Raw genomic sequence first — 24,399 nt, forward strand, 5'->3', positions numbered from 1 at the left:
GTTAAAAACAAACAAATGTATAATTTCACTAGTAAAAATAAAGAAATTAAAATTAAAACAGATACAATTTCACTTTTTAAGTTAAGAAAGATCTAAAAACCCAGTTTTACCAGGGAACATTCCTGGTGGAAATATAAATTTTACAGCTACTTTAGAAAATAATTTAGATATATATTTAAAAGACTGAAATTGTTTACATTCTTTGAGTCTGAAATTCCTTTTTTCTTAAGTTTCCTAAAACTAAATGATAGCCAATTTATATGCAAAGATGAATTATTTATCATAGTGAAAAGCTGTAAAAAGTGTAAATGTCCAAAAGATTTACAAACATAAACCTTTATGCATCCACTGCTTGATGGAATAAATACAACTAAGCAGAGTTTTTAACAAGCTAACAGTTAAAAATTATATCATACACTTACTACTGGCCAGGAGCTTTACATGCCTTATTTCCAATGTGATTATATTACTATCACTCCCATTTTACAGCTAACAAAATTGAGTAATTTGCCTGATACAACACAGCTACTGAGTGGCAGAGATTGAATTTGAGTCCAAATCTGTCTACTTGTCTACTCTAAACTCTTAATCACCGTCAGATATAAATGTAAGGATGAAACAGTAGGACAAAAACGAAAACTTACAAACTTGGTAAGATTACAAGTTCTCAAAAAACCCCCAACTTCCATCAAAAAGAGACTAGAAGAAAAAAAAGAAAACACCAAGAGTGGTTATCTTTGGGTCCAGAAGTTGAACAATTTTACCCTATATTTTTTTCAAAACTTTATAATATGTATATTTTTAAATGGAAAATACAGAATGCATTAAAAAATGAAAAAACAAAACAAAAGGGACTTCCCTGGTGGTCCAGTGGCTAAAACTTTGCACTCCCAATGCAGGGGGCCCCGGTTCAATCCCTGGTCAGGGAACTAGATCCTGCATGCCCCAACTAAAAGATTCCCACGTGCCGCAGCTAAAGATCCCGCGTGCTGTAACTAAAGACCTGGCACGGCCAAGTAAATAAATAAGTAAATATTTTTTTTAAAAAACCAAAAAACAAAGACTCTTCCTTTCTGCCTACTATTTCATTGTAACTCAAGTCTTAGACCTATGGAAAAAAGTTATCAGCTTCTATACATCTCAAACACTATCAAATTTCTCATTATGATTATTATTATTATAAATATTATCTAAGATTTCTAGTATAACCATTCATTTTACATGAACAAGCAAAACAGTGTCCAATAAAAACAAAGCACCTATGAGGAGAGAAAGAAAACACATTTAAAAAAACTCTCTTGCCGTTACAACTTGTCAAGTTTGAAGGATTTAAAAACTGCTGACACAGCTGGGTCAAATTTCATTTGAAACTTTAAAAGATAAAGGCTTTTTACCAGAAATTTTAATTATAAAATAATTTCTAACCCATATTCGTGTTCTCAGTTCCTCCTTGAGAGTAAACATGTGGAAGCTGAGAACACCTGTCACCTTCATTACTTTCTCATGGTTCTTAAAAAAACGGGAGTAGGGTGGATTTACTCTTCATGACTCCCACCATCCCTCATTTTATTAATAGAACACTTTTCAAAACACTTGCACTTGTTATCTCTTTTGAGCTCCCTTAAACCCTTATTTTACATACATATGTGTACATATACACATATATATATACATATACGTGCACATATACACATAGATGTCTATATCTATCTTGTTACAGATGTAGATCTGCCATTTTCCAGATACAAATCTAGAATATACATATATTAAATCAAGGCTTCAACATCCTAGAAGAGATTTGCCTTAAGGTCTCCAGGACAAGCCTCCCCAATGACATTTTACAGCCTGGGCGCCACATCAACAAACCTGGTTATATTGACAACATAAACTCCCATCATCCAAGGAACATGAACATGCCTCCGTTTCTTGCAACCTGAAAGTGTGTAAATAGCTCCAGGCGGCTGTGAGAATACAATGCGATAATGATAACTGAAGGCGCCCATCTGGGTCCTGGTCAGGAATTGGTATCAACAGCCACCGACCAAGTCAGGCCCAATGACAATGGGCAGGTCTTCAGCAGCTCTCACACATGGACCCCTCCTCCCCTACTCTGGTGATTCTGGAACGCTGCATCTCTGCTTTTATCTCCTCTGCCCCTACAACTGTTCTCTACTCCCTGTTAGGGTTGTAGGAATTGAGTGGGGATAAGTTGACATAAACCGTGGGTCACTGCGTCATGTTGGAGTGAAACGGGACAAAGACAAAGATAATCACAGATATGTGCACATGTGCTGTGATTGTGCCTTTTCATTGAGAAATCACTTGTGTTATGGTGTCATGGACTTTACTTGAGCACTGATTTGCACAAACCCTACTGTGTGGGTCGTGGGAGAGTGGCAGCAGTGAGGAGGGTGAGCTGGGAAGCAGGCTGAAGGCCCAGGCCATTTGGCAATGATGCAGCCGGGAGCTGAGCAGAGGAGGAGGGACCCACTGTCACAGGACCCAGTGCCAAGTACAAGTGCTGGCAGCACCTGGGTTCACAAATAAATTTACTCATGTGGCTTGAGTTTGTGTCCTTCCTACTCTGGCTATCAGAGATGTGGCCAAGGGCCACAGGAGACTCCTAAGTGACATTGTTCTCTTTCTTAATCTCCTGCTTTTGTTTATTCATGCCTTGTAGCTTCTGCCTTCCATCTTTTTCTAAGTATGTTTCTGAGCCAGGCTTCTGGCTTTGACCCTCTCTGCATTTTTCACTCAAACCTACCAAATATATAATATCTGATCCAGTTGACTAGTTGCCATCAATATGGTGTCCCTGCTGGTCAGAGCTCTTAACTCCAAGCCAAATCCAGTCATCTGGGGCTAAATCTCAAGGGTCACATGTAAAAAGTATGGGATAAAATATGCAAGAAAACAAAAACAAAAAAACAAAACTTCTAACTGCCTTGCTCATGAGGTGACTGCAACAGGACACAAGTCCTGTGAGGTTACTAGGTTACTGTCATTCCAACCATAAGCACAATTACATAATACTTAAATTTATTAAATAACTTTGAAAGTCACACAGATTTAAGTGGAGCTCTGTTGCTCCAGAAGGATGAATAATGATGGAACAACCTCAAATCTGTACTCCATTTTATATTTTTAAAGCACTTAAATCCAATGAAAAATCTGGGTAGTCTAATATGGTCTCAGGTACAGTACTCCCCACTGTTAGAGCAAGCTAACGAGCCATTGCTTCAGGACCAAAAATAAGTCTTAAGGATCAGTAATTTGATTATTCTTAAATTCCATAAAATCCTTCAGCTCATTGGGCCCTGGAACTCTTACGCTACAACCCCCTGGGGTGGGCAGAGTAATACGAGACACCAGCGGAGATCTGGTGTATCCATTAATTTAGGAGACATAACAGTGTCTGCTGCATACCACCTGGTTTCAGAGATCTAAAAAGAGGCCCCAAGTCTGAAAATCATAACAAAAGCAAATCCAAAAGTTAGGCTAGTATGAAACTGAGGAAAAACAAGCATCCCAAGAAAGTTTTATAGAGGAAGCCAAGGAATAAAAATTCCTTCTTTAATCCCTGGAGTCTAAATACTGCTATATTCCTTCTGGTCCTTTTCGCTTTAGAAAATAATCAACTCCAAGTCAATATATCTGCTTGACTCATTTGGAATTAGAAACACATTTCTGGTTGTCCTCTCCAAAGCAATCCATGACGCAGATCACATTATCCCGAAGGAACATATCCAGGATCTGACCTTCGTAGATCCAGAGTGTTCCAGAGCCAGGACGTTAGAAGACTGCATTGTGTTATGCAACTTTTCTATCTGTCCTCTGTTTATTTTCTATTATTTCAGCTTAGATCTTAAATGCAGTGCTTCACTCTTCCCAGGTTAGAGACCTCTGAGAGTCTACATGGGGAAAAGATGTCTCACATCAACTCTGCCTGCTAATCACATAGGTTGGCATAGGTGACAACCCCAAGAGCTTTAAATCCTATTTCTAACAATACTGTATCATATACTTAAAATTTTCAGAGGATAGATCTTATGTTGTGTCTTATAGCACAAAAAAATTAATAATAATTATAAAGAGGGCACGAGGAAACTGAGAGGAGATGGATATGTCTATGGCCTTGATGGTAGTGATGGTTTCATGGGTGTATACTTATCCCCAAACTCCTCAGTTGTATACAAAAAATATGTACAGCTTTTTACATGTCAATCTTACCTCAATAAAGTGGTTTTTAAAAAAAGAACTCCTCCCCAATTATATGCTATACCTGGAGAGTGTAAAATATTTCATATGAAAACATTTTCGTGAATATAAATTTAAATTATAAATAATCTGAAAATTATGTAAATAATTATTTATTATACATGTGTATTAGTCTGCAGAGTAACTATATATTTATAGCTACAAATGCAATGCTAATAATCCTTTGGCTGAATGAGATTCCAGCTTTCTACTCTTGAAGTGCTTAAATTTTTTACTCTAATCATTCAAACAAAGGAAAATGGGTAATATGACATGGGCTCTAGAGTAAGACAGACTTGCCCCTCAAATCACAGCTCTACACTCGGGCACAGTACCGAACATCTTAGATCCTCAGTTTCTGTATCTATAATATGGGAATCGTGAGTCTCTAGCTCTTCATTTTTGTGAAGATTAAGTGCAAGTATGCATGTAAAGCCATTAATAAGTACCTGAAAATGTTAGGATTATTATAATGAGGATTGTGCTAACATCTTTACAAGGTAAACTAGTCCTAATTTTTTTTTTTTTTTTGGTTGTGTTGGGTCTTCGTTGCTGCGCGTGGGCTTTCTCTAGCTGCGGCGAGCAGGGGCTACTCTTCGTCATGGTGCGTGGACCTCTCATTGCGGTGGCTTCTCTTGTTGCGGAGCACGGGCTCTAGGGGCGCAGGCTTCAACAGTTGTGGCTCACGGGCCTAGTTGCTCCGCGGCATGTGGGATCTTCCCAGACCAGGGCTCGAACCCATGTCCCCTCCATTGGCAGGCGGATTCTTAACCACTGCGCCACCAGGGAAGCCCCATAGTCCTAATTTTTTAAAAATCTAATTTAAAAAGATTTTCTTTGAAGGAAAGTCTTACTTATTTGTACAAAAACTGTCATCATTTTTGTAAATACCCAAACCTTTTGTTTGCAGAGGTAATTGACATGCCAATCTCTGCTAATTTTTCCAATGTATTTTATCAGACTGTCTATATCAAATATCTCCTAAATTTTTAGCTACATAGTTATACAGTATGTTTTATTTTTACATTTTCTACTATTGGGAGAGTTCAACTAGTGAAATCTTGGGGTTTTGGTTTTTGTTTTAGTCACGGTCATCTTTGGAAGATACCATCATATTCACTGCTGAACATTTCTAGGAGCAACACTTCCACCTAACTCTTCTTTTTAAATCAGGAGGGAAAATTTTAAAAATTACTCAATACTTGGTGGAAGATGCTTTGAATCACAACCCTTAGCTTCCTCAACGCATGTGGTCACAATGACCTAAAAGAAAAAAAAGGCTGTATCGTATTTTGTCTGGCTTGCCTTTTAGTGCTCAAGTAAGGAGTAGCTATGTAGAGAAAACCCGTGGCCCTTGTACATTAGAATTGTGAACTAAATACCTCAAAAGCTATCTATCCATTGCTCATGCAAACTCAGTGCCCAATCTTCAGTGGACTGTGCTACATTTCTTTTCGGTAGAACCGGTTTCCAACTCACTTTCTTACTAACAAGGATCATTCATGGGAAAAAAAAAAAACAGCTCTCCTGTTCCCTGTGCTTCTTCTCTCCCATTCGGGCTCCTCATGCCCGACCAGGTGAGGGTTTGCAACAGTGGTGTTGGTGGCCCCCGGCAGACAGAAACTTAAGGAACAGAGCACGTAACCCCTGTGCTCATGCAAAGCCCACGTGGACCCAATAATCACCCTTCACTTCATTATCAATTCCTTCTAAAGGAGGCTTTGGAGGCCATGCCAGATAGTTTAGAGTTTATATGGGTAAAGATTATTTTGGAAATACACTGCAGTGGTATAACTCCTGAACTATGAGAAAACATGCCCCTCTGAACACACTAAAAAAGTCTCCAGAGCTGGTCAGAAAAATGAGCAACATGTGATAAGCCCTGAGATCCTGCAGAACTCTCTAACATCTATCTCCTCTTCCCTGTGCCTTCATCAGCTTCCGCCTGGAGTCCTGGAACATTCTAGACCTCCGGCCTCCAGGCTTACTTACCTTCTTCACCTCATGCCAAGAAGGTCAAGAAAAAAAGTGTGAACTCCTCAACATGGCACATAAGGCCCTTCGTTATCTGGCTCTGGATTCATCTTCCCAAAGTTCTGCCTAATATCCTGATTTTGCTGCATTTCCAGAACACACCAGGTTCACTGACACGAGGGTTTCTCAAGCTCAGCACTATTAGCATTTCAGGCTGATGATTCTTCGTTGTGGGGGCCTGTTCAGTGAACTGCAGGGGTTCAGCAGCTTCCCTGGCCTCTACCCGCTACATGTCAGGAGGGTGCCGTACCACCCCCCATCCCAGAGTCGTAACAGTCCAAAATGTCTCCAGACACCGCCAACTGCCCCCAGGTAACATCACCCCCAGCTGAGAACCACTGGCTTACATCCTTGCCTTTTTATGTGTTAGCCTCTTGCTAAAACACCTGTCTTTCCTCTTCACCCTGTCCCAAAGTTTCTTCACTTGGCTAACCCTCAAACTTGAAATTTCAACTCAGCTGCCCTCTTTTCCTCTCTACTTCCAAGGGGAAGTACTTGACCTTTCTCTGGGTATCCTGAGTACTTTGTGCTTAATCCAGTCGTAGTCAAACAATAGCAAACATTTATATAGGTGCTATCTACCCTATCAGACTGCCTGCTCAGCGAAGCCAGGGACTGAGTCTCTGGCCACCATATCTCCAGCACCTGACACAATACATCTAACAAAGCAGGTGGTCAAAAATGATTATGAAATCAATGGATGAGAACTAAACATAAATATTCTATATTAATCATGGCAGTTAAGAAAGGCATGCAAGCCACATAAGCCGTTCAGTTTAATGCTCTCAGGTATTAGAAACATTTTATAATCTTATGTTCTACCAGAGGTCATATCCAGTTTTCATGGAAAGCTAAAAAAAAAATAGAAAATTAAGAACAAAGAGGCTAACTCACAGCTTGTAAGTACCGGAAAGACAAGATGGAACCACTTAACGCCCCACAGGCACTACTGTCTTCAAAATCTCCTTCTTCAAGCAAGAATTGCTGGCCTTTAAAATGTTCTTTTTCATAGGCAACCCACCTAGAAATACAGAGGACATCCAACTGAGTCATTAATAAAACTGCAGTCAAGAAAGCAAGAGAGAAAATCGTAATAAAGCACCTAGTTGCACATCACCATATTTTAAAAAGCAACACATTTATTTTGCTACCATTTACAAAGACAAACAAATGGTGTATGCCTCATGGATCAATAGTTTTTATAGTTTGGAGGCTTTTCCCAACAAAAGGTTAACTGTTGTAGAATTGCAACAGAGGAACTCTCATTAAATGTTTGTGGCATGACCCGATAACACATCTCAACGTGGTCAGAGAATAGTTTGCCGAGTAAAAAATAATGGTAAGCACAAATAGCCAATGAGAAATATTGCAAGCCTACACTGAGATTCAAAGATAGTCAGTCTTATTTTTCTGATTAAGCCCTGCTGGAACCACAGAATGATTACTATATTAAATATTTATTTAGGGTTTAAATCAAAGGAACCTGTTACCAGCTTCAGATCTGAAACACATTACAGGTGGGTTTAGCAAGCAAGAACTGGGAAATGCGACTGGGCTGGTATTAGCCCTCATGGCCTAAATATATACAAAGACGTCTGTAAATATGTATGGGTAGGAAATGTTGCTCCCACTAGTTTATCCGTGGTGATAATGGAAACTGGAAGCACTGTGGCAGTCTTTCCAGGGACACAGGTTTCTTGACTTCTAAAATTATCAGTACAGAACACTGATAAACACCGTTAGTCATTAGTCCTCCAGGAAACTTACCTTTATTTGGAGCGATCCACAGTAGCTAACGCAATGTGGGCATAGATGGTTCAAAACACACGTTGACCTGCTTAAATCTGCCTTCAGCTGGCACTGTGTAACTAGAGTGGGACCCCCTCCAATGGGGCAGATTTCAAGGGTGACTATTTTGGGCTCCTGGGTTGGGGACCTCTGAATTCTGGAGCTTGACAAAATGAAGCCAGGTAGGGCTGACTACGATTATTTTGGGAAGATACAAAAAATATTCCAAAGAACCGTTTTCATAGGGTACAAAAATAACAGTGGCCACTCAGTAATCATGAACCTGTCTCCAATTTCCTTAGTGCATATGGCAGGGAAAGGGTCCGCATGAGTTGGAAAAAACATTTTATACATCTTCGTTAATTTGTAATATATAAAGAAACTAACATTATTTTATCCTTAAACTATTATGTGAAAATAAATTTCACAAGAGAACTTTCAAATTCTAAGTTTATATAAATGTGGCTATTTGAAACATGTTTTTAATACACTTGAATGGGAAAAATAATATAAGATATAGAAGATCTAATATCAAAGGACAGATCAGTAATTATTACATAGTGACAGTTCAAAAATCTTCTGCCCAGCTTTTCTCAATAGATTAAGTTTTGATTAGTATTCAATTTATATATCTATCTGGGATATTTAAAAATAGATGTTACCTGAGAAAAATTAAGACACATCAACCTCACTTTCCCTAGATTCCTCGAGACAAGACAGAGGTGAGGAAGAGTTCCTATTACTTACAGATAAAGTTCAGAAGTTAAAAGTGAAAATAATGAAACAAAACAAAAAAATAGTAGAAATAGTGAAAAAATAACGAAGTCAGCTGTTCATCTTTAAATTAGGACATCACATTTTTCTCCTGCAGGTGTCATATAAAAAATGAAAGTGTGTATACTGTTTTACCAGCCATAATATTTTGAGATTTTTATAAAATAACTGCAAATACACTTAGAAAATAACAATGCAAATCACTATATAGTTAATGATAAAACCATTCAGATACTAAAGGAAAGAAAAGGCAAAAAATATTTTATAGCAGGATTAACAAGAAGCATGTGTGTCCACAGAACAGAGAACACTACAACTAAATACAACACTATAAAAATTTGTTTATCTAAAAGAGCTGTGCTTTTCAAGCCTCTAATAAATTTTTAAAATTCAAAGATAAGGAATTAGCTGATTACTAATACGTCAGACTGAGACAGGCTGGAACCTGGGACCCTTTGCTGCAGTGCTGCAATGCTTGCACCTGAACAAACCTCTCCTGGAGCAACAAAATACAAAGAAACTATATGGGACTAAAAATAACTGAGTACATGTGCAGTTGGGGCAAATTCTGGACAAAAGATACAAAGAGACCAAAAAACCCAACTGCCACTTTTGAAGTGCCTGGAGCAAAGGCAGGGGGCTGGGGAGCAAAGGCAGGGTACTGCCCATGCCCCCTGCACACAACACCACCTAAGGGGTGGGCAAACTACCTAAGCCACCCCTCCGGCTCGACCCCTGGACACACCCTTACCCTCACCCCATACAAGGAACAAGCTCGCCACCTGCTCAGGGAGTGAGCAAGCAAGGGAATCTGTTGTTTGTTCTCTCTCCCCGCTGCTACAGCGGGGGGCCCCAGTGAAGCCTTGCCTGAATTTCTTGTCTGCCTCGTATTGATTAAAGAGACCAAGAACGCTGGTCGGTAACAAGACCAATTATGGACATGACCTACATATCTAACGCATTGCATACTCTCTTATATTTCCATTTTGGCTAGTGTGGCCATTGTTTGATTTATTGTCAGAAATTGCAAAGGTTAAGTCTCTAAATGTAGACCCTTGACTGATCTTAAACAAGTTATTTAACTTCTATGAATAAAATATTTGAGTAGCATCTTTTGCTAGAATAGCATGAACAAGTTATATGATGTTATTACTGCAAATAATAAGAGATATCGATGTTTAAATTAAAATAAACCATCATTCCAAACAATCCAACCTATCAACAGAGAGACTAACACAATGTGTCTGAAGGAATTCTAGCACTGAGTTGACAATGGCAAATAAGCTCTGAGGAAGGCTTCTTCTCTATGGTTTTACCTGCCAGGATACAAATACAAAGGCACATCCCAGGGCAGTCATAGATTTTCTGGGGTTCCTGCCCCAGTAACTGCCGACTGAGACTGGGATAGTAGCATGATGGTTACCCTTGGGTTTGTACTTAGAAGTTCTTAGGGAGCTTCCTTAAAACAATGCAGGGCCAGAGGATAACCAGTGTCAAGAATCCTTGACTTTGTAAACACACAATCCAGGCTACTTCTTTAATGAGGGAGGACTCACTCACTGCCAAGATCCTCAGCACAGAAAGTCAACTAAGGTAGAATAGGGGGTAAAAATTGGGGCTCTCATTCATGTGCACAATCTGTCAAAAAATAATTTTATCTTGCAATTCTTATATTCTATATTGTGTTTAGAAATACTGTTTAAGTTTTAGACACTGTTTTCTTCGTTTAATCCATCTCAAAATCTCTAATACTAACAAGAGTTCACAGGAAGCTGTCAGTAACTAGTATTTTTTATTTCCTACATTTCAGAAGGGATGTATATTTTTAGACTAAGGTAGGTTGTTTTTGCTCTGCTTAGCACATTTTTTGTGCTGATCTTCAAAAATGGACAACTGAATCACATATTGAAAATATAACACTCACACTCCACCGATGACACGAATTGATCCAATTCCATGAAAGTCTACATCATTTTTTAAAAAATTAGGGACAGAATCTACATGTTCACTAAACTCTTTGGCCTGTCCATGGAAGTGAGGTTTTTCATAAATAATAACCTGAAAAATATGAAAGAAAATTACTTAGCATGCTCATATTTTAGAATAGATACATACTGATTTACTTAAGTGACACTAAAGGCCACAACCTGAATTAAGGGCCACTGTCCATTTTCTTCATTAACACATACTCAAGATATAGCACACTGTCTGACATTCACAAGGAATATGTGAGTCTTTACTATCATAAAGCTAAAACATCTTGATAGTATGTTTCTCTCGTATCACTATACTCAAGTATGATTACATTGTTCTAGTTACCCAAATCCTAGGACCATCTCATGTAGTAAACTGTCTTATAACTGGTTCTTGAATTATCTTTCTATGTTTTTCTCTCTGTTCAAAATCTGATACAGACCTGCCTTACATTTATTTAATTTCCTCTATAAGAAATAAAAACTCTCTAGAGGTTCCAGGGCATAATGACAAATTATCTACTGGTTTGAGAAAACATGCTGTTTCTTGTAGCACTGCTTGTATGGTCACTACTAATCATTGAGAAGAATTAGATATGCAAATTCATGAATTTAAATACAAAACTTCCTAAAAGTTTGAAATGATTTAAAGAATTTTGGTATTTTTCTTGGATATTTGGTTCAAACGGGGGAGGAGGGAATGTAGTAGGAAACAGATTTCTAGCATTTCATTTACTTCAAACTTGTATTGGTACAAGTGCTTCTCTTCTACCATTCTGATGCTCTTGACTTCCCAAACACAAGCTGCCCTTAGTACAGGAAAGTGAGAAGAGTGGTAACAGCACTCATCTATTCACACTCTTACCACCTGGTCCTACTTATGGCTAATGGCATAATTTGTGTACAATTGGCAAATAAGACCCATGCTTAGACACACTGAACCAGCAAGTTATAGCTTCTTTATTAAAAAAAAAAAAAAAAAAAACTGAGAACATTACACAGACTGAAAAAAATATGTAGTACTGCTCCTGCTGTTTTCTACATATTAAATTTTCAGAGTGTTTATTGGAAGTGATGAAGTATTATTTGGGTTTAATACATGCTACATATGCTGAACACATTCAAACTAAGTAAGAAGCAATAATTCTTTGATGAGTAAGTCATAAGCCAACACCTAACAACTTGAAAATTGTGACTATCTAGGATAGCTATTCCTTTCACACACCTCTACAACCTGTCAGACTCCCAGCCTGTCGCACCTGAAGTTCTCATTCAGCAGACAAGGAGATTGAGACATCACTCAGGGAGTGTCACAACTAACTGTGTCACAACTAATTCTGCATCTATTACGTCACTGGTTCGAAACCTTGGCTGCATGTTAGAATCACCTAAGAAGCTTTGAAAAATTTTAACCACACCCCAGACCAAAAAAGTATCTCTTCCAGTGGAACCCAGGCATAAGTATTTTTTTAAAACTCACATATGTATGATTCCAACATACAGCCAAGGTGTATTAGAGACAGTCAGATACTAAGTTTTAAAAAACTCCGTCTACGTGATTGAGAGAACAGTAGTCAATTCCACAAATTAGGAAGCCCAGAAATGGGGAAGCTGGAGGAGTTGTGCCTTGTTTTGGAGGAGAGGAGGATGAATTCCTGTCTCCCTGCCTGTCTCTGGAAATGCTGTAACTTAATTAAACAAAGGTTTTCTTCCTATCTCTCTTTACAATCATTTTATAATTCCATTTCTTTTCCTTTCTCAAAACGTACTTAATCCTGGCATTACTACTACCCCAGGTTTCATTGCCTCTACCGTTCCCTTCAGATACTCATACTTCAAACTGACATCACCTGATAGGAGCTGCCTACATCTCCTTCCGATCATCCTTGATCTCCATCCTCAGCATCACTCCCAAATGCCTGCCAGGTATTTCCACTTGAATGTCTAGCTATCACCTCAACCACTCCACAAAACAAATATCAAACCTGTCATCTTTCCACCCTGTTAGGAGGTACTTATTGGGTCTGACTAGGTTGTCAGAACAGACCTCCACCTTTGCATACTGAGCCCTCTCCTCATTCAAGCCTGGGCTCTCAGCAACCACTGTGTGCAGTCACTTCCCACCACCCCAATACGCATTAGCTAGCTATTATTAGCATACATTCAGGTAATCATTTTTTTTATTTTAATAGTCCAAAATACTTAAAGATTAATACTCAAACTTTTTAGCCTGCTACCAAAGTGTGTTTAAGACTCACCTTTAAGTTCATAGGCATTTCCACTTTCAGTCCACCCTTAAGATGACAAGAAATTTTAATATTAGACATATACATATTTAAAATACTCAAAAGTAACTAAGTGATGTATGTAGGTTATATAAAAATCTGATTAGTGAAGATTACATACCAAATTTAAGTTGTGTATTTAAAATTTTTAAATTTAAGTAGAGAACTCTACAGTGGTCAAAATCAAGTCAGACTACTCTACATCAGTGTAGATGGGGTAAGAAATCTTAAAAGATACTTCCCACAGTATAACCACTACAAGGAAGGAAACCAAACTTTAGTGCTTAAGTACATGTGACCCATTAAAGATTTAATCCCACAGCAGAGTGTCTCAGAACAGTGGAGTTGTTAGTAGATTTAAAACTTTCATTTGGCAGAGTAGATTTCTAAACCACTTAATACTAAATTTCTTCTCTACAATTGCTTGGGCTTTCTACATTAGAGAGAGCACTTCCTCTTCCAAGTTCTATCAACACTTCGTATCACACTTACTATCTTTGTGACCACATAGATGTAGAGCATAAAAGCTAACCCACTCCTCACAAAAGCTCTAGTTTATAATTTCCTTGTTTCCAATGCTACTCCACACTGTGATATTCCTTAAAATTTCTCAGTTTTTCCTGTTGTTTTTTTTAAAGGCACAGCACAACCATAATGGTTTATCACATAGTACCATTTAATTGAAGTTTGCCCCTCAAGTAAAAATGTTTGCAACAAAATAAATCATTAATGCAGGCATTTATTACTTTTAAGAAAGCAACCATTGACAGAACTGCCCATTTATTATTAATGCGGAACTTATCATTCATTACTGCAATGGAAGAGTATAATTTACAACAAGCAATTTTCTAATAAGCATCAAAAAAACAAATTCAGAACTTTTTAAAGTATGCAAAATTTTCACAGAATACTACTATAAGGAAACTGCTTGTATTGTGATAAATTTAGCACAAAGTAAATTCAGACATCTGTCTTCTAGAAAACATTAAAATATTTTCACACACACTGACAGAAACAGAAAAACAATGTATGAAGAGTTTGCCCATTCAGTAGTATACATATACATTTCTCAAGACCAAGATGCATGACCAATCATCAGAGCTATCTTAATTCTGAATTCATGGACACTTGGGAAAATGCTTCTTTTTAAATCTGCTTACCATTTGAAGTGGATGCAACGATTTCATTTCTGCTGCAGAAATCTCAAAGAGGCCACGGTCTTCCTCCAAGACTGTAGCTTGCCCCTTGAAATTAATATCCGGGTAGGCAAGCCAACTAAGTAAGAAATGAATGGTTGGTTAAAGTATAATAGGAATACCTTAATCTGGTTCTGTAAGAGTTGAAAGTTTAAAAAAAAAAAAAAAAAAGCTACAAAAAGTAAAAGAAACCTCTGTCACAGAATTACACTAGTAAAACACATTCAAAGTGACATTGCCAGACAGCGTATGACAATGAGTTAACAAGTTGTTAAGTACTTACATTCAGATACTATCCTAAGTATATTATATGTTTTCCAAGCACTGGCATTGCTTTCCTTAGAATTTTCCAATATTTAAAAGGTGTGAAACCTTTAATTCAATTAGGATGTAACTGAAAAATAAAAACCATTCTACTATATTCCATTCTTTTTTAAACTAGGACAATGAGAGGTAGGGATTCCACTAAGCATTTTCTACCTTTGACCCACAGTTTTAGAATCAATATCAGTTCTTGGGCTGCCTCAGGAACAGTATTTGAAATAAGATTCCTAAAAGACCCATTTAGCAACCAGCTAAACTTGATAATTACAGACATTTCTCAGGATCGTGTCAATTACTGGGTCTGCCCAACAGTTCTAATCTACACTTGGGGGAGATGAAGAAAGATGTCCAACAGTGACCCCCAAATTCAACACTAACCATCTCCAGAGCAGATGAAAATGCTGAAAGAGAGAAGGATCCATGTTGAACCAGGCATCACAAAATTTATGATTTAAGCCAATCTGGGACTGAATTAACATTGAATTTAGATCCATAGTCCTGAAGATACCTTTGGAATCAGAAAGGCCTAGTATCAAATCTAACGCTTACCAGCTGGTAGCCTGGGACAAGCCACTTAATTTCCTCATTTATGACATGAGGGTAGCTCTACCTGTCTTCCAGGAATAGAGGAGTAATAAAAAAAAGTGCCATGTCCCTGGTCCTACGAAGGCCCTCAATAACTATCAGCACTGAGACACTCTACAAATAGCTCAGGCTCCAGAATTTTAGGCCAGGGACATGTATTTATTTCTCAGTCCCACAGTCTGGTGGATGAAAAGACAATGGAGGCATCTATCAAGAACTCCGTCTGAGAATCTGTATCTGCTCCTGTTGAGTCATATATCAAAGACTTAATTGGATCCGAAAAAAACAGAATCTGTTGTAATCCCTGCAAAAGTCTTTCTTGGGTATCCAGAAGTATAAACAGTAAAGTTAACTAAAACTTCAGAAATGTGTATGTCACCAGTTGAAACATTAAACACAAAGTTAACTTTGGTAACCAGCAATCACTGTAATAAAGAGAAACGGATACGTACACTCCTGACTTCACAGTAAAAGACACAGATTTGGGGATATTCAGCTCTTCCAAATTGGGGACTGCTCGCTGTAGGTAGATAGGACAACATGCTGGGTCAGACTGTGGGCAAAGTTCTATCTCTGGAATGCTGCAATCCTGAAAAACAAATTGGCTTTGAAATATCTAGAGACACACACTCCAGTATTCTCAACACCCTGGACATGCAGTTACAATTATTCTCATTGTTCAGTTGAATTTCTATCCAAAAACAGCCTAAAGGAAGTACTGTTTCTCCTTACCAGTCTGTTAAAATAAATTTTTCTAAGGAGTTACGTTGATAACATGAAAATTATAAATATTATTGATTGAAAAAGTATTACTCCAATTCTCTCTGCTTTGTTTTTAAACGTCTTGCTCCATTAACCAAGGTTCCGATTTACCAAACTATCTGCGTGCCAGGAGTCTGTAAGCCTTCCTTCTTAGAAGCCTAACAAAGCCATAGGGAGGAAGGGAGTTAAATAAAAGCTGATCTCATGGGGAACATAAAAAATAAATAACAGAGAGGCACTGCTCCCTCAGCATGTTATCCAATTTACATTGACAAAAGAAATAGGAATTAGAGGTGAGGGTAAAGGAAATGTTTTCCTACTTGTGGTATTTATTTTCTTTAGTACAAGTTGGTTTGAAGAAGAAAGGCATTATGAAATTTGAACCTATACTCCGTCACACATCCACGGTCACCATGTCCTGTCAAACTTTCCTTTAAAATTCCTACTGTCAAGGTTCTTCATCAAGGCCAAGACTTTGATTATGGGCCTACACCACCAGTCGAGTAAGCTTACTCTTTATACAGCTGGGCTTGTGAGAACACCACCTCCCTCATCATACTCCTTGGCTCAAGACCCAAGCATTTCAAATTTATATTTCTGTTTTCCTTTCTATAATATGGCAACAACCCAGTGAGCTATACTAACTCCCCACAACTCTTCAGTCATACTGGTATCCATACTACCTCTGCTTCTGGCCTCTCTAAGCTTTGTAAATGTTTCCCTTATTGTAACTAAAGACAAAATTTTCTGTATTACTACTTACAAAAATCTTTTCTTAAATTTTATCGGAATATAGTTGATTTACAATCTTGTGTTAGTTTAAGGTGTATAGCATAGTGATTGTTATATATATATATATATTCATTCATTCTTTTTTTTTTTTAGAGATTGTAACTGAAGCCAGAAACTACAGGTCCTAGTTGGCAGTTTAATTTTTTTTTTTTTTTTTTTTGGCTGTGTTGGGTCTTCGTTTCTGTGCGAGGGCTTTCTCTAGTTGCGGCAAGCGGGGGCCACTCTTCATCGCGGTGCGCGGGCCTCTCACTATCGCGGCCTCTCTTGTTGCGGAGCACAGGCTCCAGACGCGCAGGCTCAGTAGTTGTGGCTCACGGGCCTAGTTGCTCCGCGGCATGTGGGATCTTCCGGGACCAGGGCTCGAACCCGTGTCCCCTGCATTGGCAGGCGGATTCTCAGCCACTGCGCCACCAGGGAAGCCCCATTCTTTTTCAGATTCTTTTCCCACATAGGTTATTACAGAATACTGAGTGGAGTTCCTTGTGCTACACAGTAGGTCCCTGTTGGTTATCTATTTTATATACAGTAGTATGTATGATAATCCCAAGCTCCTAATTTATCCCTCCCAGCCACGTTTCCCCTTTGCAAACCGTAAGTTTGTTTTCGGTAGTCAAGTCCTAACTCAAAAAAGAGCTGGGACGAAGTGAGAGAGTGGCATGGACTTATATATACTACCAAATGTGAAATAGATAGCTAGTGGGAAGCAGCTGCAGAGCACAGGGAGATCAGCTCGGTGCTTTGTGACCACCTAGAGGGGTGGGATAGGGAGGGTGGGAGGGAGATGAAAGAGGGAAGAGATATGGGGATATATGTATATGTATAGCTGATTCACTTCACTATACAGCAGAAACTAACACACCATTGGAAAGCAATTATACTCCAATAAAGATGTTAAAAAAAATAATTAAAAAAATTTAAAAAAAGAATAATGGGAGAGACCCCCCCAAAAATAAATTAATTTTAAAAAATACCTTATCATTTCTTAAAGAATCAAAACCACAATTATTTTTCTCTTCTCTAAAACTACAGATGTGCTTCTGTCTGAACACACAATCTATCTCAGTAATCATGAGTGTTTAATTACAAAACTCAAGTTTCAGTAGCATAATTCTTATCCCAGACATTGTGAAATTCAAATGATTGTGCTTTAATGAAATAGGTAAATGCAATAACAATTAGAGGTGACATTTATTAGACTAAACAATTATATTTTTATTATAATCTGCTTTGCAATTTTAAAACTGCAATTTTCTGATTTTTTAATCTTTCTTCAACCTGAGTTCTCTTATTAATCATTCTTATTAATATGTAAAAGCAAGCAAATTGATACATCTTGTTTTCAGAAAGTTAGTTCTAAAATGCAATATGGTAAAAAGGTATAACCTAAAATATCCTTTAAAGTATAAAAGGTATATTTCCTTCTAAAGTTTCATTTAAAAAATAGCCAGAAATCTCCAGAAGTCACCTGCCAATCTTCAAGACTCTTGTTTGCTATTAAAAATAGAGCTCTAGTAACATTATTTAAAATGCTGCCATACTAATGTTCCTCCAGGGATCTGAGGTACAGTAACAGAATACATAACTAAGTGTCTCACACAAATAAGCTTCCTCTGCATTGTGTTATACAAACAATGTTTGGGTGGTGTATTTTAAAAGGGAAAAAGCTAAGAGGCATGAGTCTACCACAACACAGAAGGAAATAGATAATGGAAAAAGCATAATGATGGCTAAAAAATTGAAAATAAAAATAAGAATGCTTATGTTCTCAACTATCTTTACTAGAGGACAAATTTTTTTCTCTAGTTGACTGAAAAAGATTTCACTGATAAGTTCTATTTTCTCCATGGTGGCTATTCACAGAAGTAAAGTCTTTTGCAAGATTTGTATAATTCTTGACAGACAAAGGCAGTAAACACTAGCAACTGAAGGGCGCCTTATAGTAACCTAGCAACAATAAGCAGTTTACTCTTAGTAGAATTTATATGGCTTCCTCCCAGACTTTTCTAGTCATGATATACTTTATAGTATCTTGGTGAAATCTACAAGCTTAGACTATTAAAGCAACTAGTAGGAATGGAGACAAAGCTATAGAGAGAAACAGGGTGGGAATGAATTACAAAAACAGTAAGAAAAACTTGCCTCCACCTTACATGAAATACCTTCAGTCCCTGATCTAACAACAGATCTCTCTCTTCTCAGCTCATGAATGAGGGCACAACCTAAGTAACTTCTGAAAGAAGGAAATGTCATTCTTTGAAAATAAATATTAAATGCATAATAAACAGCGTAATGCGCAATATTCCTTTTTTCTATTTGAGAAAAGAAAGCACTTGACTCAAGACTCACTGCACTGCTACCCCACCTCCAATTATTTCCACTGGGGGCAAAGATGACCCTTGAGCAGAATCTACAACTGCTGATGACTGATGGTATCTTCTGTTACTTGCTCTATCTATTCATGGCAAAACAAAGACATCATGAAAGTATTTTCTTTAAAGAACATTAAAAGTTTGACTACTCAGATTAGAGCCACTAGAAGATGATGAAACAAGATAAAGCTGGCGTAGGCCTAGGTGAATTTGGAATGGCTGCCATGAAAATGAAGCTATCGATATGCAGAATTTTGACAAGGTGGGAGAAAGGAAGCAGTTTGATGCCTGACTCTTGCTTTGTAAAATATTTAGAACAATGCTAATGCTTTTTCCATTCAATGCTCAATAGTTTTATTTTCCTTCCTCACTAAAAGTTGCTAGCATGTCCAAGACAAGTGGGCACTAACACTGCAATTTAAAAAATGACTCCACAAACAAACAGTGGAAGAAGAAAAAAATGCAAGTATGACTTATTCTTTCTTATAATATATCGAAGCAAATGGCGGAAGTGCAAATACCCATTTATATACCCAGGCTCAACAGATTGAATTTTTGTTTGATTTTATTGTTGTTTGATTCTGGGTGGAGGTTGCTGCTTACAATACTTTATTCATCTTTCTTTTTTTTTTTCCCCCACTAGGCCTGGCACAGTGCCTGACATTCACAAGGCAGGCACAAAACCACACATTATTTAAACCTTAGAAGATTCCACCTACAAACTAATTATCTGTTTCAAGGAATTTCTAGTGAGTTAGCTAATTACGTGAGCACTCAAATGCTGCTTGCTGAGCTGAACTGCTTGCGATTAGATTTTTCAATGAAAACGAACACTGCCCTCTATGTTGTAGGCATCAATCTCCCTGAAGTACCAGCAAGCCACCAACATTCACCTCAGTATCTGACACATGCGGCTCTGCTACGGACTCCCTCACATACCCCGTGCTGCCTAACTCCTGTTCACTCTGTCAAGATGCCAATCAGGTACCACCTCCTCCGGGTGAGGTACCTCTTCTTCAAGCACCTGTAGGGCCCTGCATAGTACTTCTCACATCATATGGTCATGTGATTCAGCTGTCTCTGACCTAGACTCTGAGCAATCTGAAGTAAAAGACCGTACATCACTTGTATTTCTATTCCCAGTGCCTATCACAGTATTGGGTCCAAAAGAAGACACAAACATTTGTTAGGCACAAGTTTGTTTAACAGTTTTGCAGAAGGTATTAATTCATGCAGACACCCCTTTATGATAATATGAGTTTTCCTGTATGCTCTCTTATTTTTCTGTATGCTATCTGCAACTATCAAGGGTTAAATAATGTTGATTCAAGTCATCATGATAGGGTCCACTCCAATTTAGACATTTTTAGCATATAAATGGTATCTCCATAATTTGAAAAATATATATGTCCACGACTGTCACAGGAGTTAACTGCGCTAAATCATGTACTACATTACTGCTGAAGGAACTCTTAAGAACACATGGGAGAATTCTGTCATTATCACTAACTCACCCCTCCTCTAAACCACCAAGGCACGTCCCACAAAATGCTTCATTATATGTCAAGACCTTCCTCATCTTAGTATTAAATAATATTTTCTAAACAGAAAATAAAAAAGCAACACTTTTTCGCTTCCTCTCCCCATCCTTCCTTCTCTAATTTCTTCTAACACTCATCTCTCTCCCCCTTTCTGATAAACACCACACACTCACTCACACACACCCACACACACACACACACACACATACACACACACAGAGCTACAATGAGTAGAAATCTACCACTAGAAAAAGATATATTTGGAAATATCTTATCCTAAAGATGTCTGGATGGTATACTCCTACTACTATTAAAAATACATATATATATTACAACATGTAACATTTTATGTGCCAGATTACATGTAATATTTTAAATTTTCATTCACTTAACACTTTATACATATCTGGTCAAAAAATTATCAATATGATAATGAAGATTAATAAAATTAGCACAGATATTAGCAACCATTTCTAAGCATTGCTGGACCAAAGTACAGCTTTACTACATGACAAACAAAACAAAATAAAAAATAGGGATAAAATCAACTGTTCCATTACCTTTAAGACACGTTTGATAGACCCCAATACAAAGTTTCTTTGTGGATATTTTCTGTTCTGAAGGATCCAGTCACGATTTAACACCTTTTCCCCTTCTTCTAGTACACATTTCTGACCTTGGAAATGTGGTTTCTCATATAAAATCCAGCTGAATAAATATGAAAGCATGATCAGTTATAATTAATTTTCTAAGAAATGAGGCATAAAACAAATGATACTTATAATTCACAGACCATATTCTCTACTTAAATTTTAATATCTGGGCTATTTTCCACTACTAGCATATAATCCTACTTTGAAACAATGATAAATACGCTAATGTAAGGATAAGCAAAGAGTGAAGAATAAAAGTGCACAGAACTTGGAAGTAATACTTCCTGAACACAGCACCACAGTCTATGCCTGTGCCTATATTTATATATACATACACTTTACAGATGCTGTATACACATTTACATTAAAAACAATAGCTTAACAATTCCAAATTCCACTTCTACCCTAATTTTCCTGTCATTGGACAATAGAGCACATGTGTCTCATTTTATAACATGAAGATACACTACACCACACTGCTTTAACGTGACTACTGACCAGTGGGTAACGCAAACACTGGACAAAGAAACTCTGGCCCCTACATGCCCAGGGGACATGGTCCATAATAACAAATGAGGTTTTCCATCATTTTTACACCATACAAAGAATCTTTCACTTCTTGAGCCATATCAGTGATACAAATGACTTTTAAAAAATTTATTTTATTTATTTATTTTTGGCTGCATTGGGTCTCTGTTGCTGTGCGTGGGCTTTCTCTAACTGCGGAGAGTGAGGGCTACTCTTCATTGCGATGCGCGGGCTTCTCATTGCGGTGGCTTCTCTTGTTGTGGAGCACGGGCTCTAGGCGCACGGGTTTCAGTTGTTGTGGCATGCATGCTCAGTAGTTATGGTTCGCAGGCTCTGGAGTGCAGGCTCAGTAGTTGTGGTGCACGGGCTTAGTTGCTCCACTGCATGTGGGATCTTCCCGGACCAGGGCTCGAACCCATGTCCCCTGAACTGGCAGGCGGATTCTTAACCACTGTGCCACCATGGAAGCCCGATACAAATGACTTTAAGCATGTGGCCTTCACATTCCTTAGTGTCCCACAAATTTTGAACTCATTTTCAAAGCTATGCTTCATTCAATTGAAGCCTTCAACTAAACTTGCCAAATCTATCCTGCTAATAATGCAGTTACAAAATGGTACTGATTATATATACTGTATATATTAGGACTTACTACTCACTGCAGGCTGTAAGTACTAAAAACAACCTATATTTTCTGTCACAGTAAATAAAGAGAACAATTAAGTTATAAAATACAAATAACGTTTCAAACAGTTATTCTAGAGGAAAAGGAATGTGACCTCAATACAAAAAACATAAAGCATAAACAGCAAGAAAACACTTAATTTAGGGGGAAAATGCTATAAATTTTAAGAGATCTCTTACCAGCCCCTTACAACTTTTATCAGTACCCCATTCGGAAAGGACCAAGATGTAGCATCGGGAATATTACAGTAGATCTCTTGTTTATATTTACTTCCATGGAGATCATAGATAACCATCTGCAACACACAGTAAGTAGGCACAATAACTAATTTTAAGAATGCATTTAAAATTCCAAAATGTCCTAGAATGTAGAAAATAAAACATCCTAAATATATAAAAGTAAACATTACTTTAGATGCTAAATCCTTGAGTAAAACAATCATGTTCTAAGTCAGTTAAAAGTACCTACTTTAAACTCCCAAACGTAAAAGTAACCTTACTTCTTATATTTTATTTTAGTCTACCTAAGAAACTTATGCTTACCTTCCCAGGTCTTGGGTTACACTTCAGAGTTTGTTTGTCAACATTCTGAAATAATAAAAGTGGAAGAAGTAAGCCGTAAGAAACATAAACAGAAAGATATACAGTTCACTTTCTTAGTGGTCACAGATCCAATTTATCGCATATTTATTTAGTGAGCACCATTACAAGGTACACCGCTAGGTACTATAAGGGATATAGAGGTAAATACAAAGGAAAATAAAGCTTTGTCTCTGCCCTCAAGAAGCTTATAGCTTAGAAAGGGGAAACAGATGATCACATTCCCATGTCTCTTCTAGGTGGGGGATTAAGTTAAACCCTCAGGTAAAATACAATCAAAATGCCAAGTTATGCAAGTCAAGAGAAATGGCACCAGCATGGAGGTGAGGTGATGGCAGAAGAAGGTTCCCAAGAGGCTTGTGTGAGGAAGTGTTATGGAGCAGACCTTGAAAAACAGGACTTCAGTAAGTGAAAAAATGTGGCGGGTTGGAGTGGAGGTAGTAAAGAAAAAAATTCCAGGAAGAGACCATCTTGAGAAAAAGTGCAGACATCATACAGGGCGTGGAACCAGTGCACAAAGAGACAACGCTGAGCAAACAAGACTTGGGGACCTCGTCACAGAGTGAAGAGGTTGCACTTGACTTAGAAGGAAATCGGGAACCATTAAAGAAACATTTCTTCAAATACCAAGCTTTCTTTTAAAAGGACCTTGCCTTGCAAGCTATTGGTTGGTATTCAAGTATTAGTACTTGCTACTAAGGGTATTCAAAGTACAGATACAGTCCTTGGGAATCCTAGAGAAAGTTCCATGATCTTGGAATGTCAGAAAGGACTGTCCTGAGACTTCCCTGGTGGCGCAGTGATTAAGAATCCGCCTGCCAATGCAGGGGACATGGGTTCGATCCCTGGTCTGGGAAGATCCCACATGCCGCAGAGCAACTAAGCCCATGAGCCACAACTACTGAGCCTGTGCTCTAGGGTCCACGAGCCACAACTACTGAAGCCCACATGCCTAGAGCCTGTGCTCCGCAAAAAGAGAAGCCGCCGCAATGAGAAGTCCATGCACCGAAATGAAGAGTAGCCCCCGCTCGCTACAACTAGAGAAAGCCTGCACGCAGCAATGAAGACCCAACACAGCCAAAAATAAATAAATAAATATATTAAAAAAATAAAAGGAATGTCCCATATTCAATGAAGAGTCTATAGTAAACATTTAAATATTTCTAAGTTGAAGAAAAGTGTAATTGAATTTCAAGACATTTTCCAGCTATAATGTTTTCATCTTCTTCTCTCTGAATTAGTCTGTTCATTGCC

At 37.9% G+C, this 24,399-nt stretch overlaps 1 protein-coding gene across 4 annotated transcripts in view; it reads right to left on the reverse strand.

Annotated features, from left to right (window-relative positions):
* Positions 1-24,399, reverse strand: part of CRYBG3 (crystallin beta-gamma domain containing 3) — a 112,041-nt gene that overhangs the window by 44,720 nt on the left and 42,922 nt on the right. For all 4 annotated transcript variants that reach the window (XR_005019656.1, XM_036849907.1, XM_036849909.1 and 1 more), the window contains 8 exons: positions 23,089-23,133; positions 22,726-22,841; positions 21,241-21,388; positions 15,669-15,805; positions 14,272-14,386; positions 13,085-13,120; positions 10,778-10,911; positions 7,186-7,312 (listed from right to left, as the gene is read on the reverse strand). Coding sequence is in view for 3 of the 4 variants with exons in the window: in XM_036849907.1 (XP_036705802.1) it covers positions 7,186-7,312; positions 10,778-10,911; positions 13,085-13,120; positions 14,272-14,386; positions 15,669-15,805; positions 21,241-21,388; positions 22,726-22,841; positions 23,089-23,133 (858 nt within the window). In the remaining variant the exon portion in view is untranslated. The remainder of the gene's footprint in view (positions 1-7,185; positions 7,313-10,777; positions 10,912-13,084; positions 13,121-14,271; positions 14,387-15,668; positions 15,806-21,240; positions 21,389-22,725; positions 22,842-23,088; positions 23,134-24,399) is intronic.

The sequence above is a fragment of the Balaenoptera musculus genome, chromosome 4 (genome assembly GCF_009873245.2).
Source record: "Balaenoptera musculus isolate JJ_BM4_2016_0621 chromosome 4, mBalMus1.pri.v3, whole genome shotgun sequence".
Lineage (NCBI taxonomy): Eukaryota > Metazoa > Chordata > Mammalia > Artiodactyla > Balaenopteridae > Balaenoptera > Balaenoptera musculus.